The sequence below is a fragment of the Fundulus heteroclitus genome, unplaced genomic scaffold, assembly GCF_011125445.2.
Source record: "Fundulus heteroclitus isolate FHET01 unplaced genomic scaffold, MU-UCD_Fhet_4.1 scaffold_55, whole genome shotgun sequence".
Lineage (NCBI taxonomy): Eukaryota > Metazoa > Chordata > Actinopteri > Cyprinodontiformes > Fundulidae > Fundulus > Fundulus heteroclitus.
Genome location: NW_023396978.1, coordinates 2,163,728 through 2,181,267, shown reverse-complemented (window position 1 = coordinate 2,181,267; position 17,540 = coordinate 2,163,728). Strand labels below are relative to the sequence as shown.

The window sequence follows — 17,540 nt, the reverse complement described above, 5'->3', positions numbered from 1 at the left end:
CAGCTTGAGTGGCAAGCTCCTCTTTGCACCTCTCTCTCTCTCTCTCTCTCTCTCTCTCTCTCTCTCTCTCTCTCTCTCTCTCTCTCTCTCTCTCTCTCTCTCTCACTCTCTCTCTCTCTCTCTCTCTCTCTCTCTCTCTCTCTCTCTCTCTCTCTCTCTCTCTCTCATAAAAACACGCAGAGACTAGAGGGAGACAATCACAATATTCCAGCCACATTTTCCTGTCCGCAGTCTGATTGCATTGCAACTGAAAACAACAACGTTGTTTCCACTAAAAGCATCAAACTGTTGCATATTTTATGCACTGGATAATCAGAGCCTTGTTGTTTATCTCAGTCACTGTGAGGAAAATACTGTATATCATATTAGGCTTAAAAGGAGGAAAGAAGAAATCAAGCGTTCTTTCTTGACCAGGGATTGTTGTTGGCGTTGTTAACACACTGATGGATCAGATATCGGAGGATAAGGCTGCTTTACGCAACAGAGAGAGTGCACTCTGGTGACTGGGAACTGTACAGCAATCATTTCTGGATGATGTTAGTCTAATATATTTTAGGGTTGATAAGTTTGATGTAGTTTTCAACAGCATTGAACTTGTTGCTTTCACCGCTACCTATATGATAGCTCTGAATGTATGTTTAGGGCCATTGATCAGCTGAAGGGACCCTATAGCACGCTTTTTTTCAGGATTATTCTATATTTAGCGCCATCTTCACATAAACTCTGTGCAGTCTCTCTGTCCTTCTGAAAAAAAAAATCCCCACATCAAGAAGTTGCCGCTTCCATGCTTCACTGTGGAGATGGTGTGTTAAGGCTGATATGATTGTAACGAACACAAAAAAATCACATCAGCCTTATGTGACTACTTATGGCTTTCCTTCAACAATGACTTTCTTCTTTCCGGTCTTCCATAAAGGTCATATCTTTGGAGTGTTGTCCAGTTAATAGTTTTTCTCACCTGAGCTGTGGGTGACTTTAGTTGCTGCCGTTGGCCAGCCTGGTGGTTTAGGTGGATGTTCCAGTCATGAAAGGTTTGCAGGTTGTGCCATACTCCTTTCATTTTTTAAGATGATGGATTGAAAAGTGCAAGGTTCCTTTGCAAGGCACTGTAGTTTTTTTTTCCTCCTTCTACTCACAGCAACATTCTTGATGACTATTATCAGGGCTGATTAATTAAAGTGGTCTTAATCAATACTTTGTATAGGTTTTCTGAAGGTCTTCAAAAGTTTACTTTTTAATTTCACTACACAGATTTTCAGTGCAGTGGTTGCACATTTAAAATAATATTTCTTAAACAGTGCCTGAATTACAAATCATTCAGATATAAAAATTAAATAAAATCAAATTAAAATAAAGGCATGGACCAATGTTGTGTAGTGACAAACCCAATTTACCAAAGAATCAACATGTTTTGGAATCTATATAATGGGATTCGTTGTTACACTGAATCATGTAAGTTTTTGTTGATCAACAGCTTCAAGACTTTTTCGTAGGATGTGATCACTTTAATTATCTCAAGCTGAACAACAATATTTACAGTATGGAACTGTTAAATGCAGCATCCTCTACACTGGCACCTCTGGTAATAAGTAAAGAATCTTTTTTTTTTTTTTTTATCAGTGCAGCAGCAAAATGTCACTGAACATTTTCCAATTAATATTAAGTGAGGTGTGTGTGTGTGTGTGTGGGGGGGGGGGGGGGGGGATCCTTTGCAAAATATATTTTTTTTTACCAAATCATAGATCCCAGACATACTACCAGCAAAGCAATTCAAATGTAATGCATATAAATTAATAATTTCTGCTGTTTAGTTGTATTCTTTACTTTTTATGCTGATCAAACTATCATTAGTTATCCATGATTTTCAGTCAAGGTTTAAACATGACATGAAATGGAGGGCAATTTCATAGGGGCCACTTTCCTAATGGGAAAGACAAAAGAGCATGTAATTCCACTAAGGTGATTGTGTGTTTATTAACATTTTCAGCAAATGGCCTGTCTCCTGAAATTCCTCACATCTACAGATGGAGCAATAGTTAAAACGTGTAAATCAACTGGAGCTGAAACATACGAGGCTGAACAAGGACCCAGGTTTATCTGTCCACCAAGAACAGTGAAAAGGGGGAAAGATAATTGGCATTCAAGCTCACTTTTAAAGAGTTGCATCTTGGTGTCACCAACAATCATTTGGCTTTATGTCAACCAGTTATTTGGTAGTGATTCCAGGAACAAACCTTTCACATACTACTGTCACAAAACGTAAAGGCATAGAGTTTGTTGCACCCTTCTGGGGCTGTAAGTGGAACCGTGTGGTTTTGGTTAGAAGACAGTAAGGTTGAGCGTTTTGGCATTAAACACTCCAGGTGGGTGTGGCCTAAAACAAAGGCTGAATGTGGGGAAAGAGATCTCATGTCTGTTAAGTACAGTGGAGGGCTGGGATGCTGTGGGCCTTTCCTAAGTGCCGTGCTATCGGTAAAACAGGGACGTATAACACGTTAAAAACAGGGGTGAGAATAAGGGAAGCAGTGGTTTAGTAAACTAACAATAATAATAATTTTAACAGGGTTTATTTTCCCCCAGTAAACAAGAATTTTACTTAAAGTTAGGATTTTCAGTAGTTTTCAGGTGAGTTTATGCTCCAGCACTAAAAAACTGAATCTTATTCTGAGGCTTTTAATTACCAGAGGTGCCAATTGGGAGCCTTAGAAGCCTATAAAACTTTCAAATATTTACAGAGTTAAGCATTCTTGCGACAAGAATCCCTCCCTTAAAGAGAATATTTACACTTCTTTCCCCCAAAAACGATGAGATTTATATACACAGGTCATAGTTATGTATGCAAGACGTTCTGTGACAGGTAACTTTTTATAATAACGTTGATGTATTTCAGGCCCTGACTGCCTGAGGTCGACGAGGTGCTCCCTGTCAATCGGTCACGTTGCTGACGGCTCGCTGATCTCCAGCATGCCGGTGCTGATGTGGAAGCAGATGTAGGAGGAGTACTCCTGCTGGCAGAGCCCTGGGATGTCACAGCTCACCTGGTTGGGAGATAACGTCGAAAACTATCACAGACTCATCGTTTCAACCATGAAATTAATCTTTGTACCCTCAGAGCGGTTGCATAACATGCAAATTATTACTTGTTAAATTATGGCTTGATGTGAATGCAATGAAAGTCCCTCCCACCCGGTAAACGGAGGATAAAGAAGGCAACATTAGACAGTCCCTGCTGCTTCGTCACCTGATTTTCTGTTAGGAGTATCTAGCTGAAGTTTGTTATCTTGAGATTAAACCCAGAAAAATCCTTATTCTGCTGCTAGTTTTTAATCTGTTTCTTGTTACCTGTTACTTTTAATGTTGTGGCTCAGCTCCACTTTCACATGTCTGCCAATTAGCTTGAATCATGAGGGTGGTAGCGTACCACTTCTTCCAGCCAGTGCTTTGCCGTGTTCTTGACTGATTCTCATTGGCATAAATATAGTCCTAAGGATCAAACATTATTGTTCTGATAAATCTAGTTCAGAATCATGAGTTATCTTTGGAGATGAATTCCAAGTGTTTTCGGGTTCTTTGCCATCACCCTAATCTTTAGCTCCTTTCATTTTCTGTAAGCTTCAAGTCAGAAACATGTTGACGAAATTGAAAGATGACTTCATGCCTTAATATGCGGGGGACACAAAGACTTTTATGTATTAGTGTAATGATGATAACTGTTATCTTTTATTCTCTGAGGTCCCTGCTATGTTCAGGTTGGCAAAGCGTATTCTCATGCTGCTACATGATCAAAGCAACCCACAAACTGCCTGCAAAAATAATGATCTAATGATCTAAACTCAACTAAAAATTCTGCCTCGCAGTCAAATCTAAGGGCTAAAGAGACTTCATTATAAGGTTTGGCAACTTTGTATGAGGGAACTGGACAAATGCAAACAAAAGCGCAAACAAAAGCAGAAATCCATAATGTCATTGGAACAGCCTGAAGTGACATAAAACAATATGAGAGTCAAATTAAAAGTATTCTATTTGGTTTTCCTCATTAATTAATTATGAGACGTGACCCTTAACAGGAGGTTGGACAAACAAATCTGAACAGTAAATAAAATGAAGCTAAGGGTTTAAAACAAAAAAGCGCAAAGTACAAAACATAGCAGGATGTTTAACATTGATAACATTATTGATATGTTGCAATCATATATGTTGTTATTCTGACATCCACAAACCTGTTAAAGATAAAGTAATGTTCTAGAACATAAATCAAAGCACCTCCTTTCTTAATGGTTTCAAGCCAGTTATTATTAATAATGGGTATGCAATGTTAAAATATTTGATATTGGCACAATGACAAATATCTATGTGCTGAAAAACCCCTTTGAATTGAAATAAGCAATACAGATTCAGTGCAAGACTTGTGCAGCTGCTAAATTCAAAGCATCAGTCACCTTTTCCCTCCTTTTAGACTCAATGGTGATGGAGAGGATCTTTTTAGAGGCAAACTCTTGGCCCGCCTAATTAATTTTAGATACCATTATTTATTGATCTTAGAAAGTGTATCATTTTCACTAAAACTGATTTTTTGAATTCAGTTCATTTTAATTTTGCTTTGTAATTCTTGCTTTGAAATTGCATTGTAATTTCACGAGTGCTTTTGATTATATTAGGATATAAGATTATTTTTCTTTAATTGCTACTTCTGCTTTTTCGTTTCACCAATGGAACATTTGTTCAGTTTTTGGTGGTCGATCATCATTAGAATCGCCATTCGTTTATTTTAACTACTGTTTTTGTGTAGCAGGTGTGGGTTTGTGCTGCGACTGTATAAAAGCCTATAAATAAAGTCAAACAGAGAGCGGAAATGAAAATGCTCTTCAAGAAGAACATTAAAAGCAGTTCTATTGAGGTGAAATCAGAAATTATGCACATCGATGGGCACAGTTTGTTTTTCCCCATGCTTCGGTTTAGAATAAAACATTTAACACAGAGGTCACTTTTCTTACCTCTTTTGCGCTGGCAGTAGGGTCCAAATGCACAAACAGTGAGGAAAGTTCCTCCTTCAGCTTCTTTGAGTGCTTCCTGTCCGTCTCCAGGAGAAAAGCCTGATAGTTCACAGGCAGTCCATACCTGCCAGAAGAAATCCCCAGAAGGTCCACTAAAAGCCATCAATCTTTCATGAGTAAAGAGAGAAATTAGTCCTCCGTACTAAGACTCACCTGAGAACTGATTCCACAAAAACTCTTAGTGCTTTCACGTGAAGCCAGGCAATGAACACCTGAGTGAAATTTACCTTCAACCAACGCACAAAGATCCCCTGTGGAGAAAGCAGGGAGTGTGTGAAAAAAGACAACATCATCTCAGAAATCTGTAGATAAATCCCAACACCTGACTCACATGCTGCTCCTTTCTATGAGCACTGAGCTTCGTGATCTCCTGCTGCTTCCTCTCCTCCACATCAAAGCTGTACTCCCTCACAATGAACCTGCGTGGATCACAGACTACATTATGTTAATTGACACAGATGCCACGGTTGAGTGTCCCATCGAGGGTTTCTCTGCAAATTCCTCCTGCTTACTTGCTCTCCTGAGCTTTGGCTTTGAATTCACACACAGCGCGCTTGAAGAGCGTCACCGAGAAGATTCCCCCGTCTCTGTCCTCGAAAATCTTCCTGAATGTCAGATGGAAACATGTAGGAAGGTGGTGGCGAATGACAACAAGGAAAGCAACATCTTAAGACATTTGGTGCCAGCTTTCAATTATTTTTGATCAAAAGATTTAAGCAGTCATGTTATGTTTGGCAAAAGAATTGATGTCTCATATGTTTGTTTTTTTTTCACAATTTCTTGTCTTATAACTACATACTCCGGTGAACAATTTTACAGATTTTTCATTTAGTGTTCGCAAGTGTTGCTTGCATTTGTATTTAGTTCACTTCTACTCCAATACCTCTAAATAAAACACATTGAATAAATGCAACTAATCAGTAGACAGTCCACCTGAGGGTGATTAAATTTCAACTGCTCTGAGAAGGTCTAAGAGGCTTGAGAAGACAATCCACCCAGTGAAATATAGTGGCGGCAGCATCTGGCTGTTGTAATACTTTTCTTCAGCAGAGACAGGCAAGTTGGTATACATTAATGGGAAGATGGGTGGAGCTAAATACAGCACCATCATGGGAAAACAAATCTGTTAGAAGCTGCCAAAGACTCGTGGCTGGCCAGGGAGGAGATTAACCTTCCAGCAGGGCAATGACAATAAGCATACAGCCAGATTTACTAAGGCTGGGTCAAGACTGATTCGTATGTATGGATGTGAATGGCCGAGTCAAAGTCAAGACCTAATTCTAATTGAAAATCTCTGGCAAGACTTGAAAAATATATGTTAAAATACAAAATTCCTAGGGGTAGGAATACTTTTGGAAAGCCCAGTAGCAGGATGAATGGCAACAAACTGTCTGATAATGTGAAACCAACGTCCTGGATTAACAAAGACAAAGAAAATGTTAGAACTGTTTATGAGACAAGCCTTTAAAATGTCTGTGAGCAATAGTAGTTCCTGGATGAATGGCACCCTCCTTCCACCCCTAACCAATTAAAATGAGATAATGAGATTCTGGGACACTCAGCATGGGAATGCCAACTTCCCCACTGCCTAGATATGCTTAAAAGCAGTACAAAATTGTTATATTTTTTTGTATTTTATGCACCTCCCCTTTCTATTGCTGCCCTGGGTAACTGCCCATGTGGCCCATATTAAAAAAACACTGCCAGTGAGCCTTTAGAAAGTCCTAACCAAGCTGTATTAAACAGCTTCAACTTATATGCTTCCAGTTCTATATTTTTTGTTTAGATATTTTAAGTTTGTGCCTTTTTCATTGTTTTCCTCCAGTGTGATGAAGTTCTGGGGTCTTTACTTTTACTTCTTGTGCAATTCGTTAGAACTAGAAACTCTGCTGTTTCTCTGAGTTTTGGTTCGATATAACATGTTTAACTATTCAGAGCTTCTTCTGGCACCCTCCTGTGCTCGGAATGCAGATATTCCTTCCCTGCTGCACATCCAAGCAGAATTTTACTTTCTGCTGGTGACTCAACACCTGCTCCCAGTTTGACCTCCAGAGGCCTAGTTCACAAAAGCCGAATTTGGAAATCCAGGATAAGCACTAAAGCCAGGCTTGAACTAGCGTGATCAATGTGTCCTGGCTTTATTAATTTCACAAAACCCAATCCAGGCTCAGGAAACGGGACTAAATCGAGCCAGGTGTAAGTAATCCAGGTAAATGCTCGTCCCCGGTTGTCTACTAAAGACCATGAGGTCGATCACAGATTCAGTGATGCTACAATGGATGAGTTGCGTTCTTCAAACCAAACAAGCAACATCTTTTGATGGAGCCTTATGAGGAGCTGAAGTACATCAGACTCAAGAAAGGAAACACCACTTCTATTATAAAAGAAACACATTTGTTTGGAGCAACTTAAATTGCAATAAATAAATAAATAAACCCTTTTCTCTGATCTATCCAATTCTGACTGTAGAAGGCGCTGTTTCACTGACCCTTCCATAACTCCTGAAGCAGTAGAGCAGATAAAAGAGGGATGAAAGTCTTTCACTAGACAGACTCTGCAAAGCAAGGTTCACTTCATATCAGATTTCAGTTCCATTAATTATTAATACAAATATTGTTTGCATTTAAAGCACAAAGGATAGACTCTAAAACAAATTAAAAGAAGTTAATTTAGGATACCGCTATGCAATCAAATTTCCTATTAAAGCATTATATCAGGTAACATAATATTCTTTCCCTTAACAGTTGTTAGGTCACTGAGCCTTATGATTTGTATACTTTTGTTCCTTTTTGGGCTGTGAGATTGCGTATTTTTGTGCACTTCAGGGGAAATATGGAGGAGTCAGTAAAACAGCGTGCCCTGTAGTCGCAGAATTTCATGGAAAATGGCATAACACCGGACTATACTGACAACACTTTGCTTCTTCATCAGCCATTCTAATTCCCTCAACACATGCAATAGTTTGTAAAAGGCCTTTCTGTCAAACTCAGAACAACAGCAGTCTTCAAAACAAAACTGAACAGTAACAATGGCCACATGGATGATGATAATAATAATAATAATAATAAAGTTAATAAATGTTTAGGCTATCACCATAAATTTAAAATTATTACAGTACTTGACTGAATACCACTGTGCATCAGTGGTATTTTGATGCAGGCTAATTAAAAAAAAACACACACACAGAGGAAACAGAATCACTGATAAACTCATTGGTTTCTGATCAGTGTGACCAATGACTGAATAGATAAGGCACCAGGATTAACTAAGCCTGGCTATTAGCCTGGTCGGGAGCAGGCTAACTGCACAGAATAAATCGCCACTGTAAATTATATGTTACTACCTTTGTGAAACCCGAGTCCAGGCTTAATTCAACAAGGATATCTGGAAAATCCCGGTTTAATCCTCTATCTTGGCTTTGTGAAATAGGCCTCTGGAGTTTGCTTTTCTCGCTTTTGCACTTGCACTGAAACTCACCTGCTCGATCGTGGAACCACAAACTCTGACAGGACTTCGTAGCTTCTCTCCCACTGCAGGTATTTTTCTCTGCGTTGGATAACACAGGAAGAAGCTGTTTTACTTTTGCCCAACGCCCCAGGATGAAAACAAACAGGGAGAGATGTTGTGGTACCGACCTGCTCACCACCACCAACAGAGTTGTTAGATACTCAGAGACTATCAGGTCTTCTTTCCTCACAATATCATTCAGACAGCAAGTTTGCAGATTTCCACTGAAAAAAAAAGCATTTACTTAAATCATACTGGCCTTATAAGTATAGAAAACATGCATTTTACTCACTTCAGATTGTGTTCAAGGCTGTGCAATGTGGCTTTCAGGCTGTTGTAGGCTGTAGCTCTGGATCTTAACTCGGTCTCCATCTGTGATATTTCCTGCACAACATTCAGCATCAAGTTTAGCTTTGCTGGGACATTCTCCCATTTATGCTTTTTCCTCAATTGTTCATGTTATTATCAACATTAGAGGCATACCAATTTCTGATTTTTCCTATGAGTTAGGAAGACTTAAGTACTACCACAAATACAATTTTCTGATGTAAATGAAAGTTAAAAACTGAATCAGTTGCCTCCGATTTAAGCTCATTTGCCGTTGCCATGACCCGGATAACTGAGAATTTGCACAGGCAAGGTAAAAACTGCGGGTTTCCTAATTTCTTCAAATGAAATTTGGAAGAAAGGGTAAAACATGCTCATCTCGGGACCATATGAAGTAAAACTCTGAAACCTTAGAGTTAGAAATAGTAAACTAACCACAGACAGGTTTCCATCACGCATTGTGAAATAATCTGTATTCATTGTTTTTTGACTCAATCCTGATGGTGTTGTCAAACATTCAGTGACACACCTCTGTTAAAATACCAGGTTTATATGGATGTAAAGGAGAAGAAGGAGAAGGGGAAACATGTAATAACCTGATTGCAGAAGTGTTAACACCCGTAAGATAAAACCTTGTTGAATCACTTTGGGATTTAATTTCAGACCAAGGTCTCATTGTGTAAACAGCTAATATTAATTGGGATTATTCAAATCAGCGAGAGAGAAAAAAGTTCAATTGTCCAAGTAGTACTTTCTTGACATTTGCTCATTTGCCTAATTAAGCTATATTCATAGTTTGCAGAGAGGTTGCGAGGGAAAAATATGAGACAACATTGACAACAGAAGCTGATCATACAGGCGATAAGAATAAATCTATATGTGGGCAAATTCTTTTTCACTAGAGTGTATATTGTGAAATTTGTCCCAAATCAAATTCTACTCAGGGCCCTGAATAATCTTGGTCCGGCTCTGCTTCTTACACCCTGACAGTATTTTAAACATTATATACTTGTGGAAATTAGGAAAGCAATACAGAAAGAAAAAAACAGGCGATGAGAGAGGTATATTCCTTGTTTGCCAAGTTTACACATCATAATGTGAGTGATTTGAATTGAATAATTGGTGAATCATTTAATACATTTTATATTAGAATTGAGTGGTTTAACAATTTTAAAGGAAAAAGGTGCCAAAGTGTTAAGAAAAACATTGACTACCATCAAAAAGTTTGGAAATCAGCTGATCAAGACCACTTTAAGAGACTACAAGGATGTTCAGGTACTTAGATTGACACAACTTGGTCTTAAGCAAAACTTTGTACCTTGCTGATGATTTCTGTCAGGGTGGAGAGCGGCAGCGCTGTGGGATACTTGGCTTTGTCCCACTGAAACTTGGTGACGTAATTCATCAGGTCCACTGAGAAAAAACAAACAGCCGATAGAAAAATAGAACAAAACCTTAGCAAACACAGACAGCATAAACTGAGATCAAACTCAAAGAGGAATTTGTCAGCAGATATAATGTAATACCTCTTTGAGATGTGATGTAAGTCTTTAGTGGAGATGTAGCTGCACTGCTCTGATACTTCCTGTGGTCTGACAGGGCAGAATCTGGTTACTCTGGTTTGTTTTGGGAGTCATCAGTGTTAGCTGTTGTGTGCATGTAGCTTTAGCACACCAATATATTTTATGTTTTATCTAAGACTCTGAGTGCTTTTGGTGTGTTTGTGGAAATCACCTCCGTTGGCTAAGGAGTATTCCTGAGCTTTGTCTCCAGGCGGCCCCATCACCTCCTTCAAGCACTGGCAGGCTTTTTTGATCACACTGACCAGGCAACAGAAATAATTTTAAATCAACATATTTAATTTACTTATGCTTTTATTACTTTCCCTTTGTTACATAAAAAAGATGTACAGAACATCTCAAAAGCATCCATTGCTCTTGAACCTTTTCACATTTTGTCACCTTCACAACTTTGAATCTATGTATTTTGGATTTTATGTTATAGAACAAAACAATACAAGTTTTCCAAAAGGTATTCCAAATATAATTCTGAAAATTGCATATGTATTTAACTGAGTCCATATTTTTCAGAACCACTGAATGTGGCAATTACAACATGTGTTTTGGGTATGTCTCAGCCAGCTTTGCACATCTAGAGACTCTAATTTCCTTCTTTGCAAAATACCGTTTGTCCATGTTTTTGCTAATGAAAAGCATTCATATGGCATGTTGCTGCTACCTTCATATTAGGTTGTTTTTTCTTTCCACCACACAGAATATGGCAAGTGGGGCTCTACATGGATCTGGTCCTCTCAGACCAGAGCACATTCTTCCATGTGTTTGCTGCCCCCTACAGGGCGTGTTGAAAACTGCAAGCAGGATTTCCAATGGCTTTCTTAAACGATCTTCTGACTCTTACATAAAGGCATGTCAACATATTCTCCCACACAAGTGGACTCCATTTACCAAATAGGTTACTTCTAACAGCGTTTGGTTCTACTGGATTTTATTAAGGGGCATGAGAACAAGGGAAACTGAATACAATTGCACATCACACCAAACCTTTTGCCCAATATGCAAATCCCTAAGTCTGATGGAGAACTACAACTGTATGTGACCCTAAAAACTCAACCCCTCCTGTTAAACATAAAGGTGGCGGCATTGTGCTGTGGGAAAGCTTCCTTTTCGTAAAGAAAGAAACCTATTCAGCAAAGAATGAGGGGCAGGATTTTTAATCTCTAGATGTGCAAAGCAGACATGCCTCAAAGGAATGGACCCAGGTGAGGTGGATGCACATGCAAGTCATATTTTTCAGTTTTGTTTAATTAAAAACCAATTGTTATTTTCCCTACATCACAGTAATTTATTACTTTGTGTTGAAATACTGAAAATCCCAATAAAATGCATTGATGTTTGTGTCTGAATGTGTCAAAATGTGAAAAACGTTTAAAGGATTTGCTTTTGCAAGGCCCAGCCTATTCCACCCTTACTCTGGTGCATTAAGACATTTGCTCAAAGATATAAATACAAATCCATTATTTGCAGTAAACATCTTGGAGCTGGGTGTTATCTTCTTCCTGGAACAGTGGGAAGCTACTGACTTCATTACTTACGCAGCAGCAGCTCAGATAGACCGACGATGAATTTAAAATCAGGAGGGAAAACTAAACGTCACCTGGCCATTAATCATTCATAAAGCAGACTAAACACATGCTCAGCGCTGCCCGTTTCCATGAAGGACAAAGCTAAGTCGCAGGCTGAATAACATCAACAGAATTCATTCACCTCGTGTTGATTGTATGTTCGTTTTACCTTTCAGTCAGCGTGTCGAGTGCTGCCAGCTCGTCCGACACCCTAACCAGACTGTCCAGGATCCCCACCTGCAGCCTCAGCAGGCAAACAAGCGATAACGTTGCTGTGAGTGATGTAACATCCAACATCACGCAAAGCTCACAACGGATCTAATAACATAATCAGCTTGGAAGCCTGTCACTTTTAAGAGTCATCTCCAGTGTCACAATTAGCATCTTTTCTCTTGTTATGTTTATTTATTTATAACCGGACTTATTACCTGAAAGCGAGTTAGGGCCCGAAGTGGCTCTTGCATGTTCAATGACCCCCATAGCTAGTAGCCTTCATGCAAACACATTGATCATTGGACACATTGACAAACACACTAAACTGAGAGCAAAACACACCAAAAAAAAAAAGCATGCCTCTATTATAAAATGCATTCCCTCCACGTGATCGAGTTTCCATATTATGGCAACAAGCTGTGACAATATTCTTTCTTCAAATCAGGACCCAGCTCCAGCTACACATGCTCACAAGATTCTCTGTCTTTATGGCAGATGTTGTCATCAGCATCAGTTCACAATTTTGTTTAAGCCTCTTGAATTTGTGAGACTGCCCAATATTATCATGTATATATCTTTAAGTAAAATAACTGACTGTAGTCTAGTTTCAAATTTGTTTCATATCTTGTTTCTGTTAGTAAGCTCCTCATTTTCAGGCATAAGTCAGTTTAATGTATTTTTACAAATTTTAGTTTTCCTGACATCATATTGAATTTGTATTTTTTTTCAGGGCAGAAAATTGTTAACAAAAATCATTGTTATACTATAATCGACAGCTCTCAATTTTGAAAAATAGAGCTGGACATAATCCTAAATAATATCCAATAATGTTTGTGCATATACAGAGCACCATGGCAGAAGCAGTGAGGCTCCACTTGAAAGTAAATCTGTTGGGCTCTCTTTGGCATTAAGAAAGCTATTCTTAGTCCTTTTTTTTTTTAAAGGAAAGAAATTTGAAAAATTAAGAAAATTTATTTTTTTCACCATATTCTATTTGTATCTACTTGTGACTAAGCTTTAAATGGCAGCATTTGGTAAATGGTTTTACACCAAAAAGTGAACATGAAATCAGGAGAAGCAGTAGCAAAGTTGTTGTTCACTCACATCACTGACACTGACAGTCTTTGCTGGAAATAAATAACAGTATATCTAGGTATTAAATCTCTGATATATAATGAGGGATTAAAATGTGTTTAAGTTATATCGAGTTATGAGGGGGGAAATGTTTACTCATACAGGGAGATCCTGGCTGGCTGACGAGATTTAAATAATAAACCACAAAACTTGCAATTACAAAGAGGTACAATAGAAATACACCGCATAGAGTTACATGAAAATGAAAAACGATAACAGCCACTATTATAAATAACAGTGAATATGAAAATCCAGCAAGAAAATATCTGAAAGAGTTATGAGATATGGACAGTAAGGAAATAACATAAATAAGAAGTGGCAAGACCATTTGTAACTATAAACTAATACTATTTTTCTTCCACTTATCCCATATTAGGAGGCCGAGGTATTGGGTCTATTAAGGAAAACCAGACCCTGCTTTGCCTAGAGACACAGCTCGATCTGGGGGATCCAAAAGTGTTCCTAGGCCAGAAGGGATTTGTGGTCTGTCCAGTGAGTTCTGAATCAGCCTTAGAATCCCTGGAGACCTTAAAAGGAGACATCCTGTGTTGTGATCTGACACCAGAACCAACTCAGCTGACTCCTTTTGATGCGGAGAAGAGACTCTACTGTGAGCCCAATTCAGATGACAGACTCCGTCACCACCCCATGACTGCTTGTATCAGGATCTTAGTCTGTCAATCGCCAATAGATCCTTTTTAGTCTATTAAAATGTAAAAACATCCAAGCTTCCCAAATGCCCTTCTTTGTTTAGTTGGATTCTGAAATGCCCTTTAATGGACAGCATTTGATTCTGGTCCATATAGTTAGAACCAGAAGACACAGAATCATTGTTTATCTGCATCGTGTTAAAAGCAGTTTAGGTGACTATGGTCAAATTCGTGTGTATCAATTTTTACATCCACTATTTTTTTTTATTTTTTATTATTTCATACACTTTCTGTTTGAGACTTGTAGTGTAGCACTTTCTGCTTGACACCAGCAAGTCAATTAGTAATTTGCGAGAGAGAATCTAAGCCTTTGTGGTTAACTTTGAGTACTCATTAGTCGTGTTTGGAATCAATTATTATACATTAAAACTTCCAATCTGTAAATACGAGCAGGCTTTTAAGTTCTACAGTAGCATCTGGATCTGAATGAGATCTTTAAAGCTGTAGGAAGTTCAAACCGACAGAAGTAAGCAGCTGTGATAAAAGAGCAGCTTCCTTGAGGCGAGCAGGACACTCATCATGCTGAGTGAAACGGGTCGAATGGAAATGTTGCCTCAAGCTGCGGAGAGCAACCTGAGCCTCGATCCCTTCACCAGAGAAGGACACCAAACACCAACAGCATCCTATCTTACACTCTACTGTGCCGCTTTAAACAAACAAACTAAATTAAAAAAAAAATACAAAACAAACACACGCCTCTTTGTCTTGTGTTTAGTGAAATTTCTTTCTCGCTCTCTTACTCACGCCCTCACCTTCAGGTCTGGGATGGAGAACTTCCAGCATGAGGCCAGGTGGGTTTTGGTGATCTTCCGCTTCAGTTTCTCCACGCTGGTTAAACTGGTCTTGTCCAGCGGGACAGAAATCAGCCAAAAGTCTGCCATGACGCCGTGTGCTTCACATAGAGACCCTCGATCATAAATCCGCCACACCAGAACCGGTTAGGCATAAGACAGATATGCTCTTTTCCTGGAAACACACATATATATATTTAAATTTACAAACTAAAAGTGACTATGGTATTGATTTTGACGCTCTCAATGTTTTTCTTAATCAGATTAAAGTACAGCTGAGAATTAGCTGTCAAAGCAGCCTAATACCTTCAGGCTGCTTCCATGGTCCTCCGGTGATGATACCTCTCTGGGTGCTTGAGTCTGCGCAGCAGCTCCACCTGAGACGGGCTGATGTCTGAGGAGCGCCGTGTGACAGCCATCCGACTCTGTCCTGTTACAGGAAGCTCTCATCACTCCGGTGACCTGAGGAAATAAACATCAACAGAAGATAAAGGTTAATTTGCAACAGAAAACGTTAAGATGAAAGGCATTAAGTAATTGCATCTATTTTTTCTAACCACTGATGCTGACAAATTCAAAAAAAATTATACAACACCCTTGACTTAAAAATATATACATCTAAGGAATTTAAACAAAATGTAAACAAAATTACCCTTTTTTTTCTTTTGCAGCAATGGAGAAAGGGGGAGAAGAAATGCGGCAAAGGTCCATGGACCAAGACTCGAACCCAGGGCGTCCACATAGCATGGGTCAAGTGTGCCACTGCCTCGTTCTTATATTTCCCAACAAATTAAACCCGAAATATAGAAATACTCTGCAAACAGTTCTATCAACCCTGCAAAACAAAATGTAATAATCTCATTAGGTCAAAATTCAGTTGAGTAATATTTAAACAATATTTTATATCGTCATCCAGATCATTTCAGCTTTGCTTTGAAATTAAGTTTTGCAAATAAACTTTTCAAGAATCAATCATCTTTATTGTTATTATGCAACAATAATGACATTTTGGTGAGACATCGGCTCAGAATTCATACAGATTCACACATAACAGAGACATATAAAACAAGACATAATGTTCACCGACAACAGCACTTCCTGAGGAGCTAAAAATATCCAAATAGTCCTTAGCATGTGATAAGAACTAAATCTTCAAGTCAAAAAAGACAGATAACAATCACTTTACATAGAAATGTTTTTGTGATGCAGATTGGTGAGCCGGCAGCAGTTCCTTGTTTGTGCAAGCTCTTTAGAGATGGATTTCCTTCTTAGCATTGGTATAACACACTTGTACATACTCCAGCAAAAAAAAAGAAGAAGAAACTCCTGCTTTTACAGATTAATTGATGATGATAAGTAAATCAAAGGCATTTTATGATCAAAGCCTGGTTTCTACTTTTCCTCAGGTTTTTAGTATTATACGTACCATTTCTGATAGAACCCCCATCAACAAATTCATTGATAAGTCCTGTACACTGTCTCTATTTTCTTACAAATATATCTCAATTATGTCACCTTTTAAACTTAGTTATTTCCTTAAACACATTTGGAGAACGGGAAAATTAGGGAAAAAATGATTTGTTACATCATATTTTAATTTAGCCTTAGTTGTGTTTTTAATTTGCCATCGCCCTCTGCTGAGAAACCATGGCAATGACAGTGGAGTGATTGTAACGTGATGGACCACAATCTCTCAGCAGGGGGCGATGGCCTTCACAGCTCTTGGAAAGAAGCTGTAGCTGAGCTTTTTTGTTCTGGATGTGATGCTTCTGAAGCGTTTACGTGATGGGAGAGGGGCAAACAGTGCATTGCCTGGGTGGCTGGGATCAGTGAAGATGCCCAATTTCCCAAAATGAATCAATGTGGAGCTTGAAGTTGAGCTGTTTCTCCTCCACCTCGAAAGGAGTCAGTTGAAGTAACTTGGCCATTTGATCAGGATGCTCTCCACACTGTGTACCTTGGAGGTTTTTCAAGCATCTCACACTGGGAGGACACGCCAGGCTACAGCTAGCACACACTGAAGGGAGCAGTGTGGGACCTCCCAGTCTGGAAACCACTTGAGGGGCTCCCAGATGAAGCTGGGGTGTATTGTTGGGGAAAGGATCGTCTTGGTTACCTATGGGATCAGTTACCCCTGCAACCTTCTCCCGGATATTTATAAGACAAGGGATATGGCTCTAATTAATTGTGAAACTTTGATCACTGAACTTACTATGGTGTGCACATTTTTTTGTCATCTGATCTGGAGCTTGCCCAGAAAACCATAAGCTTACATCAGCTAAAACAAACTGCACCAAAGTAAGGAATAGCTATCGCTTTGCCGAGCCCTATGGTGGACTTGCGATCAGTCCAGACGTCCCCCGCCTTTCGTCCAAATGCCCGCAGGAGTGGACCAGCTCTCCACCCCGACGACCCTGCAAAGATAACCAGGTGGCTGTCGGACGGTTTTTGGGGGGAGACAAGCCGGATATTCATCTTCTACGCATGCGCAAAACTGTTTTGTTCTTTATAAAGTAATATTGAGTAGGTAATCTGTTCTCGATATTCAGTTTATGTTTTCTCCATTTAAACGAATATATTTTTATTGCGAGTTGTATTTTTAAAGCGTTTTAATAAGGAATTGAAATGATCATTTCCAGGCTCGGAATGATAGTCTAATTTG

At 39.0% G+C, this 17,540-nt stretch overlaps 1 protein-coding gene across 1 annotated transcript; it reads right to left on the bottom strand.

Annotated features, from left to right (window-relative positions):
• Positions 1-1,798: 1,798 nt before the first annotated feature.
• On the bottom strand, positions 1,799-16,005 carry atp6v1c2 (ATPase H+ transporting V1 subunit C2). The gene is made up of 15 exons (XM_012881833.3): positions 15,531-16,005; positions 15,185-15,340; positions 14,840-15,053; positions 12,200-12,267; positions 10,623-10,708; positions 10,415-10,480; positions 10,207-10,301; positions 8,854-8,945; positions 8,690-8,785; positions 8,532-8,600; positions 5,567-5,659; positions 5,386-5,473; positions 5,208-5,305; positions 4,995-5,118; positions 1,799-3,038 (listed from the first exon to the last, which is right to left on the bottom strand). The coding sequence occupies exons 3-15, from the start codon at positions 14,966-14,968 to the stop codon at positions 2,934-2,936; spliced, it is 1,209 nt and encodes a 402-aa protein (XP_012737287.2). The 5' UTR covers positions 14,969-15,053; positions 15,185-15,340; positions 15,531-16,005; the 3' UTR covers positions 1,799-2,933.
• Between the last annotated feature and the right edge of the window lie 1,535 nt (positions 16,006-17,540).